Source organism: Neoarius graeffei, chromosome 15 (genome assembly GCF_027579695.1).
Source record: "Neoarius graeffei isolate fNeoGra1 chromosome 15, fNeoGra1.pri, whole genome shotgun sequence".
In the NCBI taxonomy this organism is placed as follows: domain Eukaryota; kingdom Metazoa; phylum Chordata; class Actinopteri; order Siluriformes; family Ariidae; genus Neoarius; species Neoarius graeffei.
Genome location: NC_083583.1, coordinates 40,052,445 through 40,078,174, shown reverse-complemented (window position 1 = coordinate 40,078,174; position 25,730 = coordinate 40,052,445). Strand labels below are relative to the sequence as shown.

The 25,730-nt window shown below is 42.0% G+C and overlaps 1 protein-coding gene across 2 annotated transcripts in view; it reads left to right on the top strand.

Moving 5' to 3' along the window:
• The window catches only part of kdm4b (lysine (K)-specific demethylase 4B), a 164,502-nt gene that overhangs the window by 113,461 nt on the left and 25,311 nt on the right, over window positions 1-25,730 (top strand). For both annotated transcript variants that reach the window (XM_060941300.1, XM_060941299.1), the window contains exons 9-14: window positions 5,928-6,124; window positions 6,285-6,505; window positions 8,113-8,315; window positions 11,351-11,474; window positions 14,843-15,021; window positions 15,427-15,607. In XM_060941300.1, the coding sequence (XP_060797283.1) occupies window positions 5,928-6,124; window positions 6,285-6,505; window positions 8,113-8,315; window positions 11,351-11,474; window positions 14,843-15,021; window positions 15,427-15,607 (1,105 nt within the window). The remainder of the gene's footprint in view (window positions 1-5,927; window positions 6,125-6,284; window positions 6,506-8,112; window positions 8,316-11,350; window positions 11,475-14,842; window positions 15,022-15,426; window positions 15,608-25,730) is intronic.

The following is a 25,730-nucleotide window of genomic DNA, read 5'->3' as shown; positions in this document are numbered from 1 at the left end:
ACGCTTTTATGAGACACTTTCACTGCTGCTCTAGATAAGCAGGCCGGTGTTATGAAAATGCACCAGATGGCTTGAAACAGCCCTGAGCGTTGCTTGCGCACTGCTGTTCCTGCTGGATAGCGCTAAATCACCACCACCACCAAAAGTAGCCTTATCTACAGACAATCATTAAAAAGTAGCATCTTTTCAAAGGAACCATAATGCCTCTGCACATCTCTCATCCCCCCACCAATATTTATACACTTCTCTCTAATGAAGGTAGTTTTTGCGTGTCAGTAATGGGAGTTACCAGTTCCATAAAGAGCCTCCCTACCCCCATTTCGCCCTCTTTCTTTCTGGCCTCAGCTCAGGAGAGAAATAAAGGGCTCCAGTGAGCACTACGCAGGAGGTGTAGAGTTGTTATTGCTTTGTGGCTAGTGCTTGATGTTATGGTTATTAGCATCATGCGCACACGCTGGGATATAGAGCTGTTCACTTCAGTATTTGCTACCTGCTGCTTTGCAGTGAAACGTTTCCCATAATTTAACACACGGTTCTCATAGTGGGGAGAAAATAAAGGCCAGATGTAATATAGAGGACAGACACTTCTGAGAATTTTTTTTTCATCTCTTTCCCTGTTTTCCTGCTGTTCTCTTGCTACTGTTTTATTTCAACTGATAAGTTTCACGGTCACACTCTCTCCATTCCGATTGGCTGCAGTGTTTAGCACACAGAAAACGCCTGCCAGCGAAGACTGATGTCAGAATGATGGTTAAATGCATCACTGAAAATGGAGGCTTCGGTTTCTGTGTTGACTCTTCAAAAGGATGTAGAATATCACCAAACCTGCAACTAGACAGCGGAGATTATTGCACTCTTGTACGCCAAGTGTCAGTTTCAAGATCATCTAATAATCAGAAGATTGCAAACTGCAGTGAAAAGCTGCCAGCATGGCTTTCTTAAAACACCACAACTGGTTGCCAGCACACTTGGCAGGAAGAGTGAGGAGAGCTGAAGTTGGTGTGGTATTTTCCAGAATTTCACTCTCATGTAGGTTACTTAAAATCAGACTGTTTTTCAAAAGTGTTTCACAAACTATTCTGACACGGGCAATTGCATTACAAATGACCTTGACGTAAGGTTAGACTTTCATGTTTTGGGAGGTGATTGGACTCTCAGTTCTCAGGAAAATGGTCACCACCTTGAGGAACCTCCTCAAAAATCCCAAATGAAATGGCAACCTTTGAAAATGAATTATGCAGAATCTTTGAGGATGCATCACTTCTTGGACGGGCCCCTGTCAGGATGAAGTCTTAAGAGGAGGGAATGTTGTCAACATGGGGCCCTGTTAAGAGCATTTCCAGACCCTGTCACTAAAAGGACCTTGTCAGCAAGGAAACACTTTCAGGATGGAAACCAGTCAGGAGGGGAGGGCAGTCAGGAATTGCTGGGTTTCACGTGACGTCACATCCGCCTCATTAGTTATTCAGAACTTTAGCTGGTGGTCTACCAAAGCTCAGTTGACAAAGCGTTTGTACGGAGAAGGTGCATCGCTCTCATGAAAAATGCCTTACACTTGCGTTGTTTTAGATTATTCGAATCGATCAAACTGTGAAAGTGAGACACCTTTTCTTCAGGGTTCCCCGTGAACTAATAAAAAAGGGTGAACGAACACAGGATTTCACAAAAAGGCGTCGAGAAAGGTGGCTTTTGAACCTCTCGCTGAAATCGAAGAGAGCCGAGTCGAAGCATGCTCGAGTTTGCAGTGATCACTCGGTGAAAGGTTTATATATCCCTCTCAGCTATGGCCTTAGTGTTTTCCAAGTACTTTTTTTGCTATGTGTCGTTATTTGACGGTCTTTTTTTTTTTTTCTTTTTTGAAAGTCATGAAGCACTAAAGTCCTCAGCTGTTTTTGTTTACTCCTCACAAAGTCCATATGCATGAAGGTCGCGACAAAATTCTTACCCAGCCGTACAGTTAGAATGTGCTGTGATCACTTCTCCATCTTGTTTAACTAAGCTTCAGGTCTTTAACGGGGTTTCTGATGATCTTTGTGAATGATTTACCTGAAAAATAAGAGCCAACCCAAGTGAGAATCAAGCCAACCGTTGTTTGTTTACACTTGCAGCGCTTCGTTGTAAAAACGCGAACGAAAAGCTTAAAAAAAAAATTACAGGATTTGTTTGGCAGCGACTTGATACCGAGGTCCTTTTACCCAGCCACATACAAAAAAGTTGTAAGCCTTCATACTCTTCCATGCTTCCATTTGTTTTGTGGTGTAGAAGGACGTCTACAACACCAGATAGTTCAAGATGTCGGGGAGCTCAACTGAACGGTAGTTTTCGAGACACAGCCTTCTTTCCCAGACTATAGAGGTCTATTCCATTGCACATTGCAATCTCCTGAATATATCTAAAGCGAGCAGTGGCTTCTAGGTTATGAGCATACTCCTGATAACTTATTGCTAGGTGTTTTGCACTATGGCAGCCATTTAGACCACTAGCTATTTCACTTCCGGTAAAACCACTAAGAAAAGTCATGTGACTGAAACCCAGCAATGGTACCCCGTCAGGGAGAGACCAAGTCGGGGGGGGGGGGACCATTTGAGAAATGGACCCTGTCAAAGGTACCCAGTCAGGAAGGGACCTAGTCAACAAGGGGTACCCAGGCAAGAAAGTCTATTCTGTCCAAAGGGGTTTAGTCAGGAAAGATGACCTTGTCTTGAGGGTGACTTTGTCAGGAGGGGACTTTTTTTTTTAAGTTTTTTTTTAAAGACCTTGGGATTAGAACACTCCTTCAAGTGGTGACTTGAATGGATTTTTAATTAAAAAGCGTCCCCTCTCATAAAAGAGATGCCTCTTGAAAAAACCCGCATATGTTGATAACCTTCTAAAACAGGATCCTGATTCTTTTTAGACGGATATCCATTACCCTCTCGGAAAGAGACCTTGTTGGCTCATGAAAGAGTGTAAAATGGTGACTTCCTGAAGTAGATCAGGAAGTCCAAAAAGGCCTAAACTTTTGCTGTATACTTCCACTACTGCTCTAGATAAGCAGGCTTGTGTTCTGGACCTGCACAAGGTGGCTTAAAACCACCCTGAGCATAGCTTTCCCACTGCTGTTCATGATGACTGTTGCTAAAGTAGCACCAAAAGTGGTCTTATCCACAGACAATCAATAAAAAGCAAAAGGTAGCTTCTGCATGTTTTATGTCATTCCCCCCACCCCTTATTTTATACACGGAGTACTAAAAAATAAAGTCCAGGAAGTGGTCAATTTGTGACCACACTTATGATCTCAAGTTATTTAAGGCCATGACCTTATCACATGCAGGTGGTAGAAGTTGAATCTTTCAGGAAATGTTCCAGAGGAGTCCTTCAGGATGCAGTTCTTTCAGATGGACTTTCTAGTTCTGTTGTTTGCTTGAAGGTAATTCTGAATGAATCACATTGTCATCTGGAACTTGGAGCATGGCATGACAAGCATATTGATAGTATGTCAGACCTTTACACTCCTAGTTTTTATCCCCCGCTGGCCGAAAGGCCCGAAGGGGGATTATGGCGTGGCGATTTCCGTCCATCCCGGGAGGGTGCTTACCTTCTGAAATCAACTTCACGAAACTTGGCAGGATTCTTTATATGTTGGGCATATGCAATTTCGTTAAATTCAGTCACATTTTACCGGAGTTACAGCCCTTGATTAACAAAATTATTATACTTTGACAATTTCATGACAGTGTGTTTTCCTTCTGAAATGAACTCCTCTCACAATTTGTGGAGGAATTTCACCAAACTTGGCAGGATTCTTTGTTATAGGTCGGCAGTATGCATATTGTTTTGTTCAATTCGGTCACATTTTACCAGAGGTGTGGCCCTTGATTTACAACCTTGTACTTTCACAATTTCATGAGTGTGCTTTCCTTCTGAAATGAACTCTCTCACATTTTTTTTGGACGAATTTCTCGAAGCTTGGCCTTATGACGGTAATACGCATGTTGCGATTATTTAATTTCGTTTGTGAAAATTTTTACCAGAGTTTTGACCCTTGATTAAATAACTCTGACAATTTCATGAGGGTGTATATTCTTCTGAAATCAACTCTTCTCACAATTTGTGGAGGAATTTCAACAAACTTGGCAAAAGGCTTGGTTATATGACAGTTATACACACATTTGAAATTTTGTTTAAATTGGGCAAATTTTACCAGAGTTATGCCTTTTGATTATTAACAAACTTGTGCTTTGGCAATTTCATCAAGGTGTCCTTGCTTTCTGAAATCAACTTCCCTCACAATTTGTTATCCCCCGCTGGCCGAAAAGCCCGAAGGGGGATTATTTTGTGGCGATTTCTATCCGTCTGTGCATCCCGGCAGGGTGCTTACCTTCTGAAATCAACTCCTCTCAATTTTTGGAGGAATTTAACGAAACTCGACAGGATTCTTTGTTTTATATTGGTAATGCGTATATTGCAGTTTCGTTCAATTCAGTCGCATTTTACCAGAGTTATGGCACAGTTGCCAGCAGGGGATATTGTGCTCTCAGAGCACATTTGTTTGTTCATTTTAGCATTTTGGTATCTTTTGATTCATTATTTTGTGAGGTCTCAAACTTTGATGTGGAAATACTGATCTTGAAGGGTGCCTTGCTCTGTGTGGAGTGCCCCCCCAACCCAAAAAAAAAACAACATTTAGATGAGCAAGCTTTTAATTTTAATTACTTTTAGACTTGAGTGTGTTTTTGAAGCCATTATGGATAAATATATCCCATGGTCTCCAACATATGGATAAATATATCCCATGGTCTCCAACATATTTCCTGTTTGATTTGGATATAGTTCAAGAGCAAAAGCTTTACAAGGACATCAGACTCCAAACTAGTTGAATTACTTGTTATTTTTAGTTTTTTTTGTATCGCTCCTATTTAAGTCCCAATTACGTTAGCTTGGTGTCGGTGAATTTTTGCAAGGTAAATTCCAATGAACATGACTATTTTAATGGAATTTGTTCAGTAGTTTCATGTTTTTAGGTACATTTTTGGTGTAAATAAATTTAGCAAACAACTTTTGACCAATGGCTTAACTGCTTTGGCTGCACTGACCTCTGAAACAGCCTTGCTTTGTCTTGCTGGGTTAGATTATGTAATTATGAATACATTTAACTTTTTTTTTTTACTTTTTGTAGTTAGCCTGTTTGCTAACTTGCTATCAACCATTACTTGCAATGTAGACTAGAAACTAGCTTTTTTTTTTTTCCCAAACTGTACCTGCATTTCACTTTTGAAGACATAACATGGTTTTATTAATTTCTAAATCACCAAAATATTAATTTATTCATCTACACTCCTCGATGAAATTCTGAAAAACACCCCCCATGAGGTACTGGTGACGGTTTACTTTTTGTAAATGAAGAATTTCAATACCATTTATTTTCTTCAGGTTTTTAAACTACCAAATAAGTCCTAAAACTACCAAAGGTGTACAATGCCATTTCTTCTTTTATTGTTCAATTATTTCTTATCCCCCCCCCCCCCCCCCCCCCCCCCCAATCTTATTTCTGGCTACTTGTTGGGCACTGTATTTTTATTTTATCTCAAAATTAACAATAATAAACTTGAAAACGTAAGAATAAAATTGGCCAACATTGCCAAAAAGAGATTCAAATGCTGTTGGTCAATAAAAAATAAAAATAAAAAATGACAGGCTAACTGCTTTTTCAGCCTACACCAGAATTGAGGCTGTCAGTCTTCTGGCCCCAACTCTGTTGTACCTGGTTCTCTCATAACATTGCACATTTTTTTTTAAATTAAATATATTATTTGTGTAACTTTTTGTTGGTCACACACCCTTGAATTATGTTTAAGCTAACTTGAGCTTTGGAAAGGTGCTTTATTGATTGGTTGTTGATGATCTTTTGTTTTTTTCCCCCCCCCATGTCTGTTCTTTGTTTGTAGTGTACGTGTCGGAAGGACATGGTGAAGATCTCCATGGATGTGTTCGTGCGCTGCTTGCAGCCAGACCGCTATGAGCTGTGGAAGAAGGGCAAGGACACAGCTATCCTGGACCACCAGAAGCCCACCATACTGACCAGCCCTGAACTGGAGCACTGGAGGAAGAACAGAGTGACCTTTAGGGAGAAACAGCTCCGCAGGTTAGAGAGATTCTCACAATCGCCATGTTTGTGAATAACAATGAGTCTCAATGTCTAGTAGGCAACTAGACATTTGTAATAGTCTACAGGATTATCGGGAATGGAAAAGCCAGAGCTTGGTTGACTGTATAGTAATACGAATGTGTCTTGATGCCCTCAGAGCTCAGCAGAAAATAAAGCAGCTACGCCGACTGAAGCCTGAAGAAATTAAATTGCTGTCTGACGAGGGAATCGAGCTGGACATGACTGATTATCAGAAGCGGGTGGAGGAGAAGGAGGCCCAGAGGAAGCAGCAGAGGGAGGAGAAGATGACCAGAGAGGCCATGCTTACTCTGGAGGCCCTGGAGAGGGAGGAACGGGAGGCAGCACTGCGAGGAGGCGGTGAGCATCAGGATGCTTGATTTAACAGCAAATTCCTAGCAGCAAAATCTGTATGCTGCTGCGGTTCTGTAGTTTTTGATGAGACATTTATTTAACACTGGCAGCACTTCATAACAGTTAAGTAAAGTTGTAACTTTAAGTTTTCCTCAGTGGGAAAACCTTAAGGAGAGAGAATGTTTTGGTTACTCAGTGCTTTTTTTCTTTTCTTTTTAACTTAAAAAGAAAGTGAAGGAGCTGTTGATATAATGTAAGGGGTAACAGGAATTATTCTGTCCACGTTCACTGGATATGAGCAATCTCACACTCTGATTGGCTACTCTCTACTACTAGACTATCAGTTCCTATACCATGAGTAGAGAGAGAGGAAATGGCGGAGCATGTTGCTGAACCAACTGAGGACGAAATAAAAAGTCTACTCGAAAACAAAACCCCCAAATTAGCAATTATTTAAAAGAAACAAAAATGGATAAAATAATATAGTTCCCCCCCCCAAATAAATAAAAGAAAGAAACCCCTCCTGTTCCAAACTCCAGCCCAGTTGGTGGTGGTAATGCACCTTTTAAGTTGGTCTGCTAACCACCAAAAACCCTGAAGAAGAAAACCCCCCAAAAATGCGCAAAAAAGCGCAACAAAATATGGAATGAAAGTATTTGATGGTAAGAACGCATCTTTTTATTATTTTTTCAAGAATTATTATTCTAGCATTTTTCACAAATTGCTCCTGTCGTTTCGCCGGGTTGTTTACATTCTAAGCGGAAATGATTTTGTCAGACGTTTTGCATAAAGTTTTTATTTATCGAATTTGCTGAAAATAAAAATGCTCTGTTTCTCAAAGTCCAGTGAATGTGGATCAAATAAGAGTTATTCCGCTCAATCTCGTCATACACCGCTTATAGCTATCAGCTCATGTACGATTCGATTTCGTGAAATAACTGTTAAATACTTTGCTTCACGGATATTCCATGACATTAAATGCAACTATAAATGGGGGGGGGGGACTTTTGTTCTTTAACCCTTTCACCACTGCATAACTTTTTCCAGAAGGGGTTTCCCTATGACACCGTGACTGGAATAGTGGTCTGCAGTGCAGTAAGGATTAATTAAAAAAAAAAAAGCACAGTTGTTGGTGAATTACTGTAGTATTAAAGGGATGAAACATTTTGCGGCATGCTGATATATTGGAAAATAATCAGCTTCACCCCAGCATTGATTATTTTCCTTTAACAGCATACCAGCAGTATTTATTCCTTACTAAGGTCTTCTGGGTATGATTTTCCAAATATACTGATTGGGAATTGATGAAATTCAGTTCAGAGTGATCCCCCCCGTTCTTTGCTGAGACAAGGATTCTCAAATATGTCAAAAGACCTGAAACATGCCACTGATATTACCTTCAGGACTTTTTGTTTTTATGTACCTATTTTATGGAAAGCGTTTCACTGTATTTCCTTCAAAAAGTGCGTAATAATGACAAGATTCTCAGCCAAACCTGAATGTACCTCTGAATCCCCTGCCTCTCGGCAACATCTGCGATGTTTTTCAAGTTTTTTTTTTTTAATCTTCGGATACGAAGTTGCTGACTGTCTTTTCTTTCTGTCCCGCACCAGCAACTTCCCAGCAGCCCGAAGCTGAAAAGGAGCCCGAGCAGCCAAATGAACAAGAGCAAAAGAAAAAGAAGAAGAAGAAAAAGGAAAAGCCACCTGAGGAGAGCAGCTTCCAGCAGGCGTTCAAGCATTACGCATTGTCCAAGGCGAACGAGACTCAGAGTAACCGAGGCACAGTCATCGGCAGCTCAGAGCCCAGCTTACAGGTTAGCTTACGGAGTTTCTGAAATATTCAACAGTCTGATGTCACATTTCCAGTATGTGTGCACCTGCAAATTTCGGTGCTCCGCTTTGTGTTTAGATAGTCAGGTGAGGAAGATTTTAATTCGCCAAAGACATACATTTGATGCATGTTCATATTTGTTTACTTTGTATTTATAACAGCAGCCATGATTATAATCATAGAAAAGCCCACCAGTGAAGAGCAGAGATGAAATTTGCCTGAGGACGCATTCCGTTAAAAAGTCATTTTTGCAATGGAATGCGCATTACTGGAAGATTTCATTCGGTTAGTTATCAAAAACTAATCCTGAATACCAAGCATAGGATCTAAGAGTGATTTAACAACTCCGGGGGATTTGCTACCTCCAACTCCATTTACGCTACCCGGGTTTAAATGATCATTGTCTTGTTGCGTCTTCCAACTCCTATTTAGCTTCAGGTAATGTATTATCAACCTTGTAGTCCCCTGTAAAAATGCAGGTTGCAATTCATTGTTTTGATTTTGTAAAGCAGCAAAAAAAAAAAAAAGAAAAGGCTCTCTTCAGTATGCAGTTGGAATGAGGTTTTAGTGCTGGCAATGGAGGGACACCCTGGTCAAAACGCAACAAAAAACACAGCACTTTGAAACAGTATTATTTGTCAGAATTGCACAGTGGTATGGTTGTAGAAGAAAGGCACTGCAAAAAATTGAAAACTAAATTTGAGGAGAAAATGACTTAATACTAGTGAACTTGTCTTGCTGCATGGACAGATATTTTTACTTGATAAGATATCTTAGAATAAGTTGGTTGCAATGTAGATCTAGGTTTAATAATCTCAAAATCGGTGTCTAGTATTCTTCTAATCGAAAATGCTGGATCGTTTCAACTGTTCAAGATATTTTCACTTGCTAAGACAGTGATTCCCAACCACTGTGCCGCGGCACATTAGTGTGCCGTGAGAGATCATCAGGTGTACCGTGGGAAGTTATCCATTTTCACTTAATTGTTCCAAAAATTATTATTTATTTACTGTAAATAATTTGTCTTCGTTCGTCTTTGCTAGCGACGTATAGTGACAGGCAGAACAATTAAATACTCTTCCACTAGATGGCAGCAGGTAGCTAATTAACCTGTGTATCTACCTGTTGCCATTCAAACAATAGAATTAGTAATGCTTCAAGTGTGACAGCGGTGATAGTGATGGATAAATATTTGAAAAGAAAAAGTACACAATCCAAACTGGGTCCTGGAGAAAATTCTGACCCAGATGAAGGCTCTAGTATGAGTAGAGGCCAGAAGAAAGCAAAAAAAGTGATTTTCCACAACCTATCTATGCGAGCTGGGCTTTTCAAGCATTACTGCTATAAAAACTAAAAAAGGAGAGTGACTCAGAGCTGTTGAGGAAGATCTTCGTGTGTGTCTTTCTTCAATTCCTGTGAGTACATCAGCTTTGTGTTCAACTAAACAGGCCCAGGTTTCACACTGAGTAAGTAAATTGTGAGTAAATTGAGACTAGATGATCATTTATATTTCATTATATATACTTTTTGTGACATTTTTGTTTGGTGGTGTGCCGTGGGATTTTTCGAATGTAAAATATGTGCCGTGGCCAGGGCTTTGAACCGGAATTTTTTTCCTATTGGTTCGTTCCGAACAGAAACGGAATTTTAACGTTTCCGGTTTTGGGTTCCACCATTAAATAGACGTTCCCGAACCGGTTAGAACAAAAAAAATTCGTTCCCGGAACGGTTAATTACGTTCCCTGTCAGCTGTTTAACAAATGGCTATAAAATTATGTTTCTGTCTCATCCAGCTTAAGCCAAATGTAGGCTAATTCTATTACAACCTTCATTAAATAAGACAAGAAATAATTCAAAACAATTATTATTTCAAATGTTGGCGATTTGGATTCTCAGTATGTCTTCCCATCTACACAAACAGAAAAAGTGCCAAAAATGAAAGATAATTCGTTTAGTGTGTTACCAAAGGCTAGTCAGGCCCTATAGAGGGCTACCGCATGACGTCACCGCGCCGCGAGATTTTGTTAGGCGCCATATTGGAAGACCAAGTACACATCTATACAAGTACATACATACATAAAACAAACTACACCTGAAATGTAGCCAGGGACGGTTCTGCCCTAATCTGGACCCGGGTGCAACATCGCGCAACCCCCCCCCCCAAAAAAAACAACAGTCTAAATCAGGACAACCATCACATAACTATAAACATTTTATATCAACTATTTTAACTAAATGGGCTATAATAAATAAGCCTGCAGGCAGCCACAGCGGGCTGCCTCAGAAAAGTAATCATTTGTCCTACCTTAAAACTCGTTTTGCATTTTCTGCCTCCTTTTTTGTATTTTCGACCCTCCGTTTATTTTCTTTCCTTTTCTGAAAACCCGATTTGTGTCCAGACATTTTGTTCTGCTACCAACGAACTAACTCGTCAGGTCTCGTCTCTCGAGCCCGCGATGATTCCCGTGGGAAGGGCAACAATTGATACATTTTTACAAACAGCCAATAGGGAGGTTGCATCGTTCAGGCTCTTCTTTGCTCAGACACTCAGTAATGGAGACGTGATAGTAGTCCACCTTCCCGCTCTCTCCATTCAATCAGCGAACGTCACACAGGAAGTGAACCCCAGCGGGTCATAGAAACTTGCGCAGGAGAAGAATGGCTATTTGTAGGCTACAGAAACTTTGAGGAACGAAATAAAAACCGGTATTAACCGGTTACCATTAATTTTAATAAGCGTTTCTGTTCCGGAACATAAAAAATAATAAAGTTTCTGGTTTCGTTTCTGTTCCATGTGAAATAGAAAAAGTTCCCGGTTTTCGTTTTCGTTCCTTGAACCGGTTCAAAGCCCTGGCCGTGGCTCAAGAAAGTTTGGGAAACACTATGCTAAGATACCATTTTTTGCAGTGTAGTAAAATGAAAATCCCAAAAATCTGCAAACCCCTGGTGGTGGGAGCATCATTTCAAGGTCGCTGCAATATTTGTATTTGAATGTTCCTTCTGTCTCTTCATTTGCAGAACAACTCGTACCCAAAAATGAAGATGAAGGTGGAGGTGAAGAAGAGTCGCAGACATCCCTTCAGCAAACCACCCATGCGCACACCCACTTTCATTGTCAAACAGGAGGCTTCCAGCGACGAAGGTGGGTGAATGTTAAATCGCATCATTGCTGAATGCTTTTAAACTGTTAAACCACATGAAAACTGCCAACAGGCCATTACTAGCCAAGTTAAGACAGACCCTAATAATCAGGTCCAGTCTTGATCGGAACGAAATTTCTTCATTTAAACAGCTCGATCGGAATGAAATACTCCATTCCAGTTGAGAAATGAATCTGATTGAAGGAGGTGGTGTAGGCATCTGATAATCTGTTCGATAGGAAAACGTGAGCCACGTAAACACTCGTCGGACTGCCTTCTGTACCTGTAACCTTCTGCGCATGTTCAGTGTGCCTTTGCACACTTGAGCATAACTTCATGAATGTCTGTCTTGCCATTCTGGAGTTGTCTCTCCATTCAACATCTGTAAATTCATGGAGGACAAGTTTTGTTCCACCAGTCTTGCTTTGAACTTTTATCCACGGTCCTTTTAGTTTTATTGAGCGGAATAGGCAGCAAAGGTATGGCTCTGTGCAGGACGGCATTAAGAAACAAATCGACTTATGCTTGCCTTCTCTTCTTCAGCACTTCTAGGAGGAGAAGGTTTCTTTCCAGTTGTTTAAAATAAAATGGGTAAAAGAAACGATTGACACTCTGTGGTGCAAAGTCGGCCAGCTATGCTCAATTATGCATGTGTCCAGAAATTCTGTTCCAGTGATGCGCTTTGGGACATACAAACACACACATCAGGCTGATTTGCTTTGATGCAAACAGTACGTTTGGAATCGCCAATCGGAGTAAATTCATCTCTCATCTCATTATCTGTAGCCGCTTTATCCTTCTACAGGGTCGCAGGCAAGCTGGAGCCTATCCCAGCTGACTACGGGCGAAAGGCGGGGTACACCCTGGACAAGTCGCCAGGTCATCACAGGGCTGACACATAGACACAGACAACCATTGGAGTAAATTCATTCTGAATGTAAACGTTGGTGCGTGTAATCGTAGCTACTGATACAATTTGTCCATTTTGCAAACCCAAAATTGGGAGGTATGTTAATGTATGTATAAAAACATATAAAAGAAGAAGCTTTATGGTCATATACAACTACAGTATAGTGAAATTCTTTGCGTATTCCAGTTTGTTAGGAAGTCAGGGTTCGTGTGCACAGTCAGACATGGTACAGTACCAAATGGGTTAAAGGGGGAGTCATCAAAACTAGAGAAAGATATTTGAACTCGCTAGCCGAACAAATACACACCTCCCTTCTGGGCTCTTTCAGAAGCTCCGCCCCAAATTCATGATGCGCAATGCCAAGGCAACAACAGTAACACCTGACCTAGCCGAACAAAAGAGAAATGTCTCTCTTGTAGCTGAAGCAAAACAAACATTATAATATAAAACATCATCAAATTAACAACATGCAAGCCCACAAACACATCTAAACCACAAGGAAGTAAAAACTAGCAAGAGCTAATTGTTTAGATTGTTTGTTTTTACAAAACTCCCTCTCCAGGCCAATGGCCCACTTGTCTTCTTCCTTGAGGTTTACTGACAGTTGACAAAGAACAAATTGGAGCATTACAGCCACCAACTGGTCTGGAGATTCTCACTCCCACTGCCCCCGCCACCTTCCCTTCCCACTGTCCTGTGCATGAGCGCAAATGCCCCGCTCCCTGTTGATGACTGGCTGAAGTAGTATTGTGTGGCTTGGTCCAAGCCATACATACCCCTTTTCCACCAAATCAGTTCCAGGGCTGGTTCGGGGCCGGTGCTGGTGCTGGTTCACAACTTGTTCAACTTGCGAGCCAGCTGAGAACCAGTTTGCTTTTCCATACCTCGCGGTGCTAAGGGAAGCCATGTCATTACGTCGCTGTGTACGTCAGTTACGTCGCTACGTTTGCATAAACCTTGGCGCGAATATCGAAGCAAAAACAACGCGGAAGAAGCAGCAGCAGCAACAACAATAATAATAATGGATGACTTTGCATTTGTACAGCTGCTGCTTCTCATCGCTTAAAAATGGCGATCTTTCGCGGTCTTGTTATTGTTGTTGGTCTTAACAACTCCGCCCCCCCCCACTGACGTAAGCGGTTCTTTCCTCTGGCCCAGCAGAGAGTTGGTGCTAGCCTGGAACCGGTTTTTCTGGCCCCAGAGCCAGTTCTTTGTCAGTGGAAACAGAAAACCCGGTTCCAAACTAAGCACTGGCCCCGAACCAGCCCTGGAACTGCTTTGGTGGAAAAGGGGCATTAAAGAGCATTGGCTGTATGTGAACACTGGATAGTTTATTCCCCCCCAACATGCACACAGGTAGCAGACTGTAGGAGATATTCACTGAATTTGACCAAAAGTGTATTGGATTAGAATCAGTGGCTGCACCTTTAAGGGCTTTGCACAAGGTCTCACGAGCGGCATATTGCTGGTGCCTGGGCTTGAACTCGTGACTTTCTGATCAGGAGCTAAAAGGCTGTAAAAGGGACTGAACACAGTGCCAGCCACAGTTTCCTTTCGGCTAAGCCGCATTTCGGCTAATAAAGCCTCTAGAACAAAACGCAGCTCATGTTGTCGTCTTACCCTTCATTTGTTCCGCTTTCCTTTTGATTTGCTCAGGTTGACACTTATCGATCTGAGGATCATGACTCATGCCAACCTGCACGCAAAGTCACTTTGAGCCTGCAGCAGGGTAACGTCAGCTCTGTGTCTGTCAGAGAGAAAGACACTGAAGAGAAAAGAGAGGGACTCTTGGGGACTATAATGATTGGAGGACACGGAGCATGTAGGCTCGCTCTGAGAGAGAGACTGATTGGCTGAGTGAATGACTGTGTAAGAAGGAAAGAGTATGGAAAGAAAGGACATTGGTGTTCTAATAGTCTGGTTAACACCAGACCATATCACAAGTGAAATATGGTCTGGAATCCGCCTATTGAATTTCTCGTAGGGGAGGTGTGGTTTACGATTGTCAACGGCCGTTTATTGGACGTTGCGAATGTCTATCATTTGGCGTATACGTAGCCCATGGCCAATCATGGCAGTTGTACCCGGTGACGGAGTTAGAGCGACGAAGAGGCGAAGAAAGACTAACGCCAAACGCTGTTCTTTTTTTAAAACAAACTTTCGCTCTAAACTATTCAGAACAGTGTCTAAAGCTTGATCGAAAGTTTGGCTTGTATCGCTCGCCGCCATGTTAAATGTGATCCGTAAACAGTCCCAAATAAACTACAAGCTTCCGTTTGTCGAGTAGTACGCGTCACCGTCTTTCCCCCCCTCCCCACTCTCTGATTGGCTCCCTAACTCAGGCGAGCCTTTAGACCATAGTTCCCATGCTGTCTTTTCAGATCGGAACGATTGTGCAAAGCAGCATGGGATTTCCCAGGCTAGTGTTCTAAGTGTGTGTGTGTGTGTGTTTGTCTACAGAGATGTACTCAGGGCTGTCGGTAGGTGGGGCAGTGGAGCAGGAAGTGAAGAAGCAAGAGCACTGTCACTTGTGGCAAACCCTTTCACCTGACTTTGTGGCAGAGAAGCATTTTAATGCTGGTATGGCCACTCTGGAGCCACACTGCGCTGTCTGTACGCTGTTCTGCCCATACGCACAGGTAACACATCTGGTTGCACCTACACCCTACCCACTGTCCTGCAACAAAATAATCCGATGTCATTGATTTATTTAATAAGAGCTGGTAATTTACAGCGAAAGGAGGAAGTGGGCAGGCCAAGGGATTGATTTCCGTAGAGAGTAAAATGACAAAATTCAGCTCGACACAGTTGAATCTATACGTCATGTTGTGTCATATGGTGTTCTGTCACATAATCATGTGTATATAATTGATGCTAAGGCCTAACTTGTCTCCTGGATGTTCCACAATGTAACTATAAATTGATTAAAAGCATGATTTGTCATTCATTAATAAATTAAAAATATGTACTATGGGCCAAGTTCACTTGTGTGTGTGATTTTTCAGTTTCCCAGTCACTTAACGTGTCTGTGTGTGTGTGTGTAGCCTCATAAGGACAGCCATCCCGTCTCTGGTATTTCCATGTCTCGGTGTGGCGAACAGACTCGGCCCCTCGTGCCTGAGATGTGTTTCAGTGCCGGCATGGCGAACACAGAGCCACTTCCCTCCAGCGCTGAGACGAGCACACTGCTTTCTTGTTCCTGTTGCAACCTGCAGGTCCATGCCAGTGAGTACATGCACAGCGCTAACACAAAGCATGCATACACCTGCTGCACTACGGTGAGGTTCCTCTAGTGCAGTTATGGGCTCGGCATCAAGTCTTGTACATTTCCATGACCGTTACAAATGCGTAAATTGCAGTAAGGCTTGAGCTTCAAACAGGCCGTGGGCGGCAGTGATAAGGATATTGGTTCCCTGTTGGTTTATTTTTCTGTAGCACACCCCTCATGTGTTTTTATTCCTTGTGTAATACAGTGTGATGCACATTAATGCACATTCGTTAAACTAGGCGTGTGCCTGTTAAAGGTTCAAATCCAGCCCACCAAATGAGTCATCTCATCTCATCATCTCATTATCTCTAGCTGCTTTATCCTTCTACAGGGTCGCAGGCAAGCTGGAGCCTATCCCAGCTGACTACGGGCGAAAGGCGGGGTACACCCTGGACAAGTCGCCAGGTTGTCACAGGGCTGACACACATGGCCCTTTTCCACTACCCTTTTTCAGCTCACTTCAGCTCGCTTCAGCTCACTTCAGCCCGACACGGCTCGCGTTTCGACTACCAAAAACCAGCACGACTCAGCTCGTTTCAGCCCTGCTTAGCCCCTAAAACTCGCACCGTTTTGGAGTGGGGCTGAAGCGAGCCAAACCGTGCCGACTGAGGTTGGGGGCGTGAGCAGACACTCCCCTGTGCACTGATTGGTGAGGAGGAGTGTCCTCACATGCCCACACACGCCCCGCGAGCGCGCTGGGATCTGTAAACACCGCAAACCCGGAAGAAGAATAATTATGAATTACGAGAATTTCTGAAGCCTTATGCGCCTCGCCTCATCTATACGCTCTTGCCAGTATCTGTCCGCGTTGTCGGTGACAACAAGCCACAGCACCGAGACCAGCAACACTAACGACTCCATGTCCTCCATGTTTATTGTTTACTATTCGGGTCGTGAGACTACCGCTTAAAAGATCACTGAATCAGTGACATACAGAGCATCGTGGACGAGTTCGCGGAGCGCAAGGCTCGTCGTATGCCCTTCAAATAATGCGCGCAGTAGGCTATTGATGTTTTATTATGAGCCATGTACAGTATGTCGCCTAATGTTTTTTTTTGTTTCTGAGTTACATGTTCGTTTGAAGGACTTAATGTACAAAATAACATAGTTGCACCCCGTAGTGTTGAAATTGGTAAACACAGTGCATTCAGTGAGGTTTGCACCGCCCTCCTTTTATTTCTGACTCTTCCTGTCAGCGTTGCAACCTCTGAGCGCTCATTCGTATGCCCTTCAAATAATGTGCGCAGTATAGGCTATTGATGTTTTATTATGAGCCATGTACAGTATCCTAATGTTTTTTGTTTCTGAGTTACATGTTCGTTTGAAGGACTTGATGTACTAAATAACATAGTTGCACCCGGTAGTGTTGAAATTGGTAAACACCGCAGTTGCGGACATTTTGTAGCCTAAAATGATGTTATGATAAGCTTTAATAAAGGGCCCGGTCATTTGCCCCGCCCCCGGCCCGGCTCTGACTTGTTCCGCCACTGTCACTGATGTCACTGTTTGCGCTGCTTAACGACATCACGTGACGTCCACCCACTTTCGCTAACTCCACCCAATGTGTCCACCCACTTCCAGCCAGCACGGTTCAGCGCGGTTGTAGTCGAAATGCAACTCCAACAGCCCCGCTCAGCTCGACTCAGCTCGACTCGGCACGGCACGGCTCAGCCGCGTTTGTAGTGGAAAAGCGGCAATAGACACAGACAACCATTCACACTCACATTCACACCTACGGTCAATTTAGAGTCACCAGTTAACCTAACCTGCATGTCTTTGGACTGTGGGGGAAACCGGAGCACCCGGAGGAAACCCACGCGGACACGGGGAGAACATGCAAACTCCACACAGAAAGGCCCTCGCCGGCCACGGGGCTCGAACCCAGACCTTCTTGCTGTGAGGCGACAGCGCTAACCACTACACCACCGTGCCGCCCAAATTAGTCATAAAAGATAAAAATTTTCTCTCTTATTTCACTTTTGAAAAATGGAGCAATAAACTGAGGGACATATAAACTCAGCTGCTGAAAAAATGTGCTAATTATGGCTGGAGATTGTTGCCATATAATATCGATATTTGTGATAAATTGTCAAAGTATGCTTTTCTGAGATATCGTGTTATTTTTATTTTTAAATTCTGATTCAAAGTCTGGGCACAGCTGATTTAATGGTAAAATTTTGTGCTGGTTTTTAAAATGTCACGCATGTTTTTACTGGCGGCACGGTGGTGTAGTGGTTAGCGCTGTCGCCTCACAGCAAGAAGGTCTGGGTTCGAGCCCCGTAGCCGGCGAGGGCCTTTCTGTGTGGCGTTTGCATGTTCTCCCCGTGTCCGCGTGGGTTTCCTCCGGGTGCTCCGGTTTCCCCCACAGTCCAAAGACATGCAGGTTAGGTTAACTGGTGACTCTAAATTGACCGTAGGTGTGAATGTGAGTGTGAATGGTTGTCTGTGTCTATGTGTCAGCCCTGTGGGGCGACTTGTCCAGGGTGTACCCCGCCTTTCACCCGTAGTCAGCTGGGATAGGCTCCAGCTTGCCTGCGACCCTGTAGAAGGATAAAGTGGCTAGAGATAATGAGATGAGATGTTTTTACTTAATTTTATCTCCTCCTCCCAGAATTAAATAAGTGAATTGTTTAGATATGACATAAGTATCCCTGCAAAATAAAATTTTAATAACTATAATAATAAATTTCTTGGTCTGCCCTACTTGAAATTTAACATCCGTGTATTAAACCCTGATATGAGCTCTGCAGCATGATTCCACTAGAGCCTGCTTTTCCTCCACTGCTGCTTCATCATCATCATTTTTCCCCCCCTCTCGTCTTTCTTTTCTGCTGGGTCCTCGTCATCATCTCAGCACCACACTGTCAAGCAAACAATTCCAGCCAATTTTCTTCCGTACAGCCTTAACCTCAAGAGTCGGTGTTTACTTTGAAAAACATTCTGCTTTTGCAAACTTTCAGGGTAGGGGGTGGTGGTGGTGGAAAAAGCTGTTTGTTTAGTTTGTGCCTCGCTCCTCTGCTCGGGCTGAACGTAAGCTGCGTAGCCAATTAGGAGGGATGTGTGAGTGAGGGTTGCTCAGTGAGGTGATGCTGCTCGATGATTGCTTTCTGCAGTCCTGACTGAATGCCGTTGTGGTGCAGTCAGCACAAATTTACTGAGAAAACTGAACAAGCCTTTAAAGCCACACACGCGCGTATCCATGTTGGTGGATGAGCTGATGGGAATGTTCAGTTGGGCTGTCAAGATTTACATCAGTGCTCCAAGTTCAGCATTTACTACACAAACTAACACTGAAGGCTGATGGATATGAATTTTTCTCTGATGCAATCACCTGCAGTTGCCTTCAAGTTCTTGACTTTTAGCTCAATGTAAAATGTGTGTGTATGTATATACATTAACTTTTTTGCTCACCGGCCACTGTGGCTAGTGGTTTTCCCGAGTCACTAGCCATTCAGCCTTTTCACTCGCCACAATTTTGTTACCAGGAAATCGCAGTTTTTTCTTCACCATGATACGTTAAAGTTCGGAAGATCTAGATTTAATTATGAATGGCAGTGTATAATGTATCTCTACAGTAGCACTCAAGTATTCAGTGCTGTTAAAGGACATGGGACATGGATTTTTTTCTGGGTATAATTATGTATAAAGGACATAAGAAAAGCCATCTAAATCACTGCAGGGCGTCAAAAATGTGAAAATCACATTCAACTTTTTTATACATCAGCGTAAAACAATGATTCGTTAATTAGCTAAGCAGTCACGTGACCCGTGACGTCACAAAAACTTTCCAAGGAACCAGCGCTTGGGTATCTAATGTAAACAGGTTACCGAAATGGACACCATCGACAGTGACATTCCCGATGTTTCACAGAGATGTAAAGTTAGACCCTATCAATTCGAACCGATAGCTGGAAATTCACATGAACGTAGATTTTGTCTTTACTCTGACGGGTCAGATGATTCTGAGAGTGAGAGTTCATTCAATCCCCATGAAACTGAAAGCGGTCGGCTCGATAACACATCCTGGTAAGTTAAAAACAATTCTGCTCAAAGGCTAATGATCTGTTGAAAGAAGTATTATTTTTGTATCATAGATTGAAAGTTCATCATAGATCTAGCTAAAGTCCGTTGGAAGCTAGGTTTTTTTTTTTTTTTTGTTATTTTTCGAGATTGATTGAGATACAATGCTTCCAGAGTCCGAGATGAAAACATTCAAAATGGCGAAACGAGTCAGAATTATGATAATCAATAATTGATACACCCAAAATTATAATACTAATCCTTACCGCATGAGGCCCATGGTAAAACCACACTTCCAGGAGGGGCTGCCGTCTGCCTCCCAAGCCGGCCGAGAGCGCTCCTCGTCGGGCACGGCCAGGCGGGCGAATGCCCTGGTCCGTCCGCCCTGTCTAAAAAATAATGGTACAACTCCGAGTGAAGGTATCAATGCGCTGTCGAAGCGCGCAGAAGGTGTTAGTACGCCTGTCATTATAGTGCGGACTTTCCATAGCATAGAAAATCGCCACGTTTCAATTTGTGTAACTGAACTTTGTTTCATATCACTGGTCATATAAACCTATGTAAACAGGAAAAACGTGGAAGAGTTTGGTCGCATCTAACTACAGCCCCAAAAAATACCGTTGGCCATACTGAGCCTAGCTACATTGCTAACAGGAGTAACAGCGCGTCTGACTGACTGGGAGGTCGCAATACACCATGATGTTCAATGTACGTTAAACACTCTAAAAACCAAACAATTTTCTTGTCATCCAAGACACAAAAACTATTTTGTCGCATTCGTCATCATCACGATTCACACTTCTCCATATTCATCTACCCGCTTGTGCTGTACCCGAAAGTTTTTGTGACGTATGATCACGTGACAGCGGCTCTTCCGGTTGTAAAATATGCATATTGGAGCTCGAGCAGAAATGCCATATAATCATCACGAATATAACGATTTTGCTGAATTTAATAGATAATTTTGTATTTGTTGATGCAATTATTTCATATTTTTAATGGAAAGAAACTGATATAGCGTGCATTTATGTTTCATGTCCCATGTCCTTTAAGGTAGCTCCCTATATGAAAACATGCAACCAATTCAGACAAAAATATAAACAGAGTATTCTGTTTATTGAACTCAAATTCAAGCCCCTTACAATATGAAATATCATATAATATGAAAAATAACATTCAGGACAACTGAACTGATTCTAATATTAAAAGTCCAATTCAAAACATTTATCACTGAAAAACATTTGATGTTTTGATATGCAAGTATTATGTGTATTATCAAGTATTATTATGTATATTATGTATTATCTATTAATTCTGTGTGTGTGAACATGTGTAGAGAGAGATATTAAAAGTCCTCATTACATTCATCATCGGATGAGTCTGAATGGTCCATGAAAAATAGTCTTCGTGACCTGAGGCTTCCAGCATGCCGTAAGTTGATAGCTGGGGCGGATCAACTTCTTTCCAATCGCGTGAACGTTTCTAAACAGCAGCTCCATCCTCTCCAGCTCAGCCGACTTCATGACAGCCAGGGACTGAAAGCAATGCTGTCCTGTAGTGAGCCAGCCGTCTTCGCCGGTTTTGATGTTATAGTACCGATGTGTGCATTTGACTTTTCGTGGTCCTTTATAGTTTCGAGTTTAAAATTCCTGGTGCATGTCTTTGCCAGACTTTCTACAGTCTTCACAGTACATGGTAATTCACCCCTCTCATTTAAATATCGCGAAAATGTTTCGGCACGTGCTTTGCGCATCACGGACCTCGGTGATTTTTAAAATGCTGCTCCGGCCCTGCTCATCTCTGCCCCTTTTTTCCTGAGCAGCAGGGTTTGAAACTCACGCTATACGCCTCCACATAGTGCGCTTGTTAACTTTGTTGCTTCGTTCATTAACCGCAGGTTACCGTATCATTTGATTTTATCTGAGACGTTAACGAACGTTCTAAACAATTCTAACATGTTGTCAGAATGTTTATGCAGGTGCTCATGGGAGTTGTAGGCGCGTAATATTGCATTGCAATGCGTTTATTATAGCAGATGCCTTCAGAGAAAACTACAATTAAAATATATTGTCATACCACAGAATAAACCACCCGCCAAAGTGGCTAGTGAGACTAAAGTTATTACCTGCCAAAGCCGAATTTTACCTGCATTTGGCGGGTGGGCGGGTGCTAATGTAAAGCCCTGATATATATATCGGGCTCGAAATTCGCGGTGGTCCGGTCGCCCGAGGCGACTTAATTTGTCATTTGGCGGGTAATTCTTGTCACTAGCCAGCCCGGCTGGCTAGTTGAAAATAAAAAATATGTATGAAGCGAAGATTCAGACTAGGGCTGTGCGATATATCGAATATACTCGATATAGCTCCGAAAATTCTGAGAGAGATACATATAATTATTATATCGTAACTATCGAGTATTTTATGGTCATCTGTCGACTTGCGTTTGTTTTGTTTGTGTTGCGTTTCTTTAAAACCTTTTCCAGTGGTTTTCTCCCTGCCCCTCAGGCAGTAACGTGAGAGGCTGCCTAAGGGTAAAAAAAAAAAAAAACGTCACACACTCGCCAACCAATCCCGGGCTGCCTAAGGGTAAAAAAAAAAAAAACAATAACGTCACGCACTCGCCAACCAATCCCAGGCTGCCTAAGGGTAAAAAAAAAAAAAACAATAACGTCACGCACTCGCCAACCAATCCCAGGCTGCCTAAGGGTAAAAAAAACAATAACGTCACGCACTCGCCAGCCAATCCCGGGCGACATCTAGGTGCTGAAAGGAAGCACTTTCGGGAACTTGCGGGAAGATTTCCTAGTTTCGGTTTACAGCGCTGACTCAGTTCGTGCAGTCGCTGGTGTTGCGTAGGTTACCGTGTAAGCTCTGTCAATTTCAGCAACAAATTAAAAATGGAAGTGGACGAATTTTAAAATTTCCCCCAATTTTTCCCACCTCCAGTTTTTTTTTTTTTTTAAAGGCAACAACTACACAGAAACTAATATATAGATTCAGTTGCATTTTATTTATATACAAAGATATCCACAAGCGCCGGCAACCAGCGGTTTTCTCCACCTCCACAGACAGTCTGCGCCAGCTACTCGATCCCAGAAGAACTTTCCTTTCAGTGTTTACACGATTGTCTCCACTGACCATAATTTGCTGCAAATCCAATTATTTCACCACAAAATTGTCTTCGATTCGGGTCTAACGTGACCGGAAGCGAAGCCATATTTGTTGATTGAGTCTTGTGCTCTGATTGGCTGAGCCAGGCCACGTGACCACGCCATTGTGTATGTAGTTATGTTGCAGAGTCAGGCAGCATACTACAGAGGGTAACTGAGAAAGCCAAGCACACACATCTGGAGGGAAATTTCGTACATATTTTGCAAGTATTTTACAGGGAAATGGTTAGTAATTTATTAGCTGAGAATGCACCAGAAAGCATGTAAATTGCAAAATTTTTTTTTTTTTTGGGGGGGGACATGCCCCCAGAGCCCCCTAGCATTAGCACATTAGCTGCCTACTACTTTTTTAAGCTGGCTACTTCAGATTTTCTGGAGAGCCCTGTATATAGCACTTGTGTCGCATTGTCACACAGCAGCACAGTCACAACAGTGTCGCATTGTCACACAGCAGCTTTACAGACATTCAGATATATATATTTGGATTCAGATCACTAATGAGCAAGCCTGAGGCAGTGGTGGCAAGGAAAAATCCCCCAAGACAACATGAGGAAGAGCTTGAGAACAGCCAGACTCAAAAGGGAACCTATCCTCCTCTGTACATACAGTATCTTTTTCAAGCAATGTTCTTGGGCGCTAATATTCCAGCACGGGCTTGGACAATGTCAAAATAGACACTTTTCCATCATAATAGGAATTTTGCTTAATAAAAACCTTTTGTTCAGATTCCTGAAAGAATGCTTTGTTAATCCAAATCCTGTATGACTCCATCCAGCTATCCATTTCTGTGGCACATTCAGTGATTAGCCCCGGTCAAAAAACACACAAAGCCTGTCTGATGTGGTGCCTGATTTCCCAATTAGACACACAAAATAAGCCACGCCCACAAAAATTCTGTCTGCCAAGATGAAGGGGGGGGACAAAGCTTGATTGATTGCTTTATTCCGAACAGTAAAGAAGAAAAAGATAAAAATAAAAAATGCAATAATCAAAACATCATAAACAAACAGAATAGCGTAGCCACACGGCAGTAACATAATGTTCGGAAAGGATTAGGAAGAAGTAAATAACTTATCAAATCCTAACCCTCTATACCACCGTTAATCAAACGTCACTTTCCGCCAGAATAAACTGTATATACAGAAGCAACAAGCAAAAAAGAAAACATACCAACATGGTATAATATCGACCAAATCATATATAAAGATACTTGTTATGCATATATATACACATACAATACATATATACAGTACATACATACCTATAACTATACACAAAATACAAGAAGACCAGTCGCAGACTTGCTCTCAATTTCATCATCACCTATATAGTCTGCCTGTCCTCATTCTCATATATTTTTAGTAACATGTTTTTATATAATTTTTTAAAAAGTTATGTTGGTGCTATTTTTGAGCTCATTATCCAGACCATTCCACAATTTCACCCCACAGACTGTTATGCACATACTTTTCATAGTTGTTCTAACATTTACTCTCTTAAAATTCATTTCCCCTCTCAGGTTATACCCACCCTGCCTTTCCATAAACTTATTTTGTACCTCACCTGGAAGAAGGTTATGTCTTGCTTTATACATAATTTGTGCAGTCTTGTGTTTAACCAGATCAGTGAATTTCAGAGTGTGTGCTTTTACGAATAATGCGTTTGTATGCTCAAGATCTCCCGTATTATTGACGATTCTTATTGCTCTTTTTTGTAATGTGCATAATGGCTGCAGGTTAGATTTGTAGGTGTTACCCCATATCTCCACACAGTAGCTCAGATATGGAAGTATGAGTGCATTATACGGAGTATGTAGTGATTTATAGTCCAGAATGTGTCTTGATTTTCCCCAGAATTGCAGTAATCTTTGCTATTTTTGCTTTAACATGATTAATATGTGGTTTCCAGCAGATTTTATGATCAGCAATCACACCCAGAAATTTTATTTCATAAACTCTTTCTATGGTTATGTTGTCAATTTTCAATTCAACTTGAGGGTTCGACTTATATTTTCCAAATAACATAATCTTTGTTTTACTCAAATTCAATGACAATTTGTTTACATTAAACCACCTTTTTAATTTATTCATTTCGGTTGTGATGGTCTCCATAAGCTGCTGTGCATTGTCGCCGGCGCAAAAGATGTTTGTATCCTCGGCAAATAAAATGCATTTCATTATACATGATGCATTACATAAGTCATTAATATACAATATAAACAGTTTAGGACCTAAGACAGACCCTTGCGGTACTCCACATGTTATGGGCAAATAATCAGATGTGTGATCTCCAATTTTTACAAATTGCTGCCTGTTGCTTAAGTAGCAACAAACCAAACCAGCCCCTCTGATACCATACCTCTCTAATTTGTTGAATAGGATGTCGTGGTTTATTGTGTCAAATGCTTTCTTTAGATCTATGAAAGTTCCATTAATGCCAGGGTTGTTGTTCTGCCTTTCCGGAATCCGTATTGACTGTCAGCTAAAAGTTTGTGTTTTTCAGTGAAGTTGTCTAGTTTTGCTGTGAACAGTTTTTCGAGGATCTTGGAGAACTGAGAGAGTAAAGAAACTGGCCTGTAATTTGTGTAAAGCCTGAATCATGTCGTCATATAAATAAGAGGACAACGCTCAACCAGGAATCCTGAAAGCTGAAAATCCTTACCAGCTTTTCAAAAGCCGAGACTGCCCCAAATCTTCCCGATAATAATGTCGTTATGGGTATTCTGTACCAACTAGGATGCAACTCCACTATGCTTTGGGACAAGATGCCGAGCTTCCACAAGCAGTGCAGTAACTCGTGGATAGCATGTCATTGTGGACATAACGCATATAAGTAGGCTCCTCTAGAACTGTGTTCATGGCAACATTAGCATGATTGTTTCAGTCTGTTGT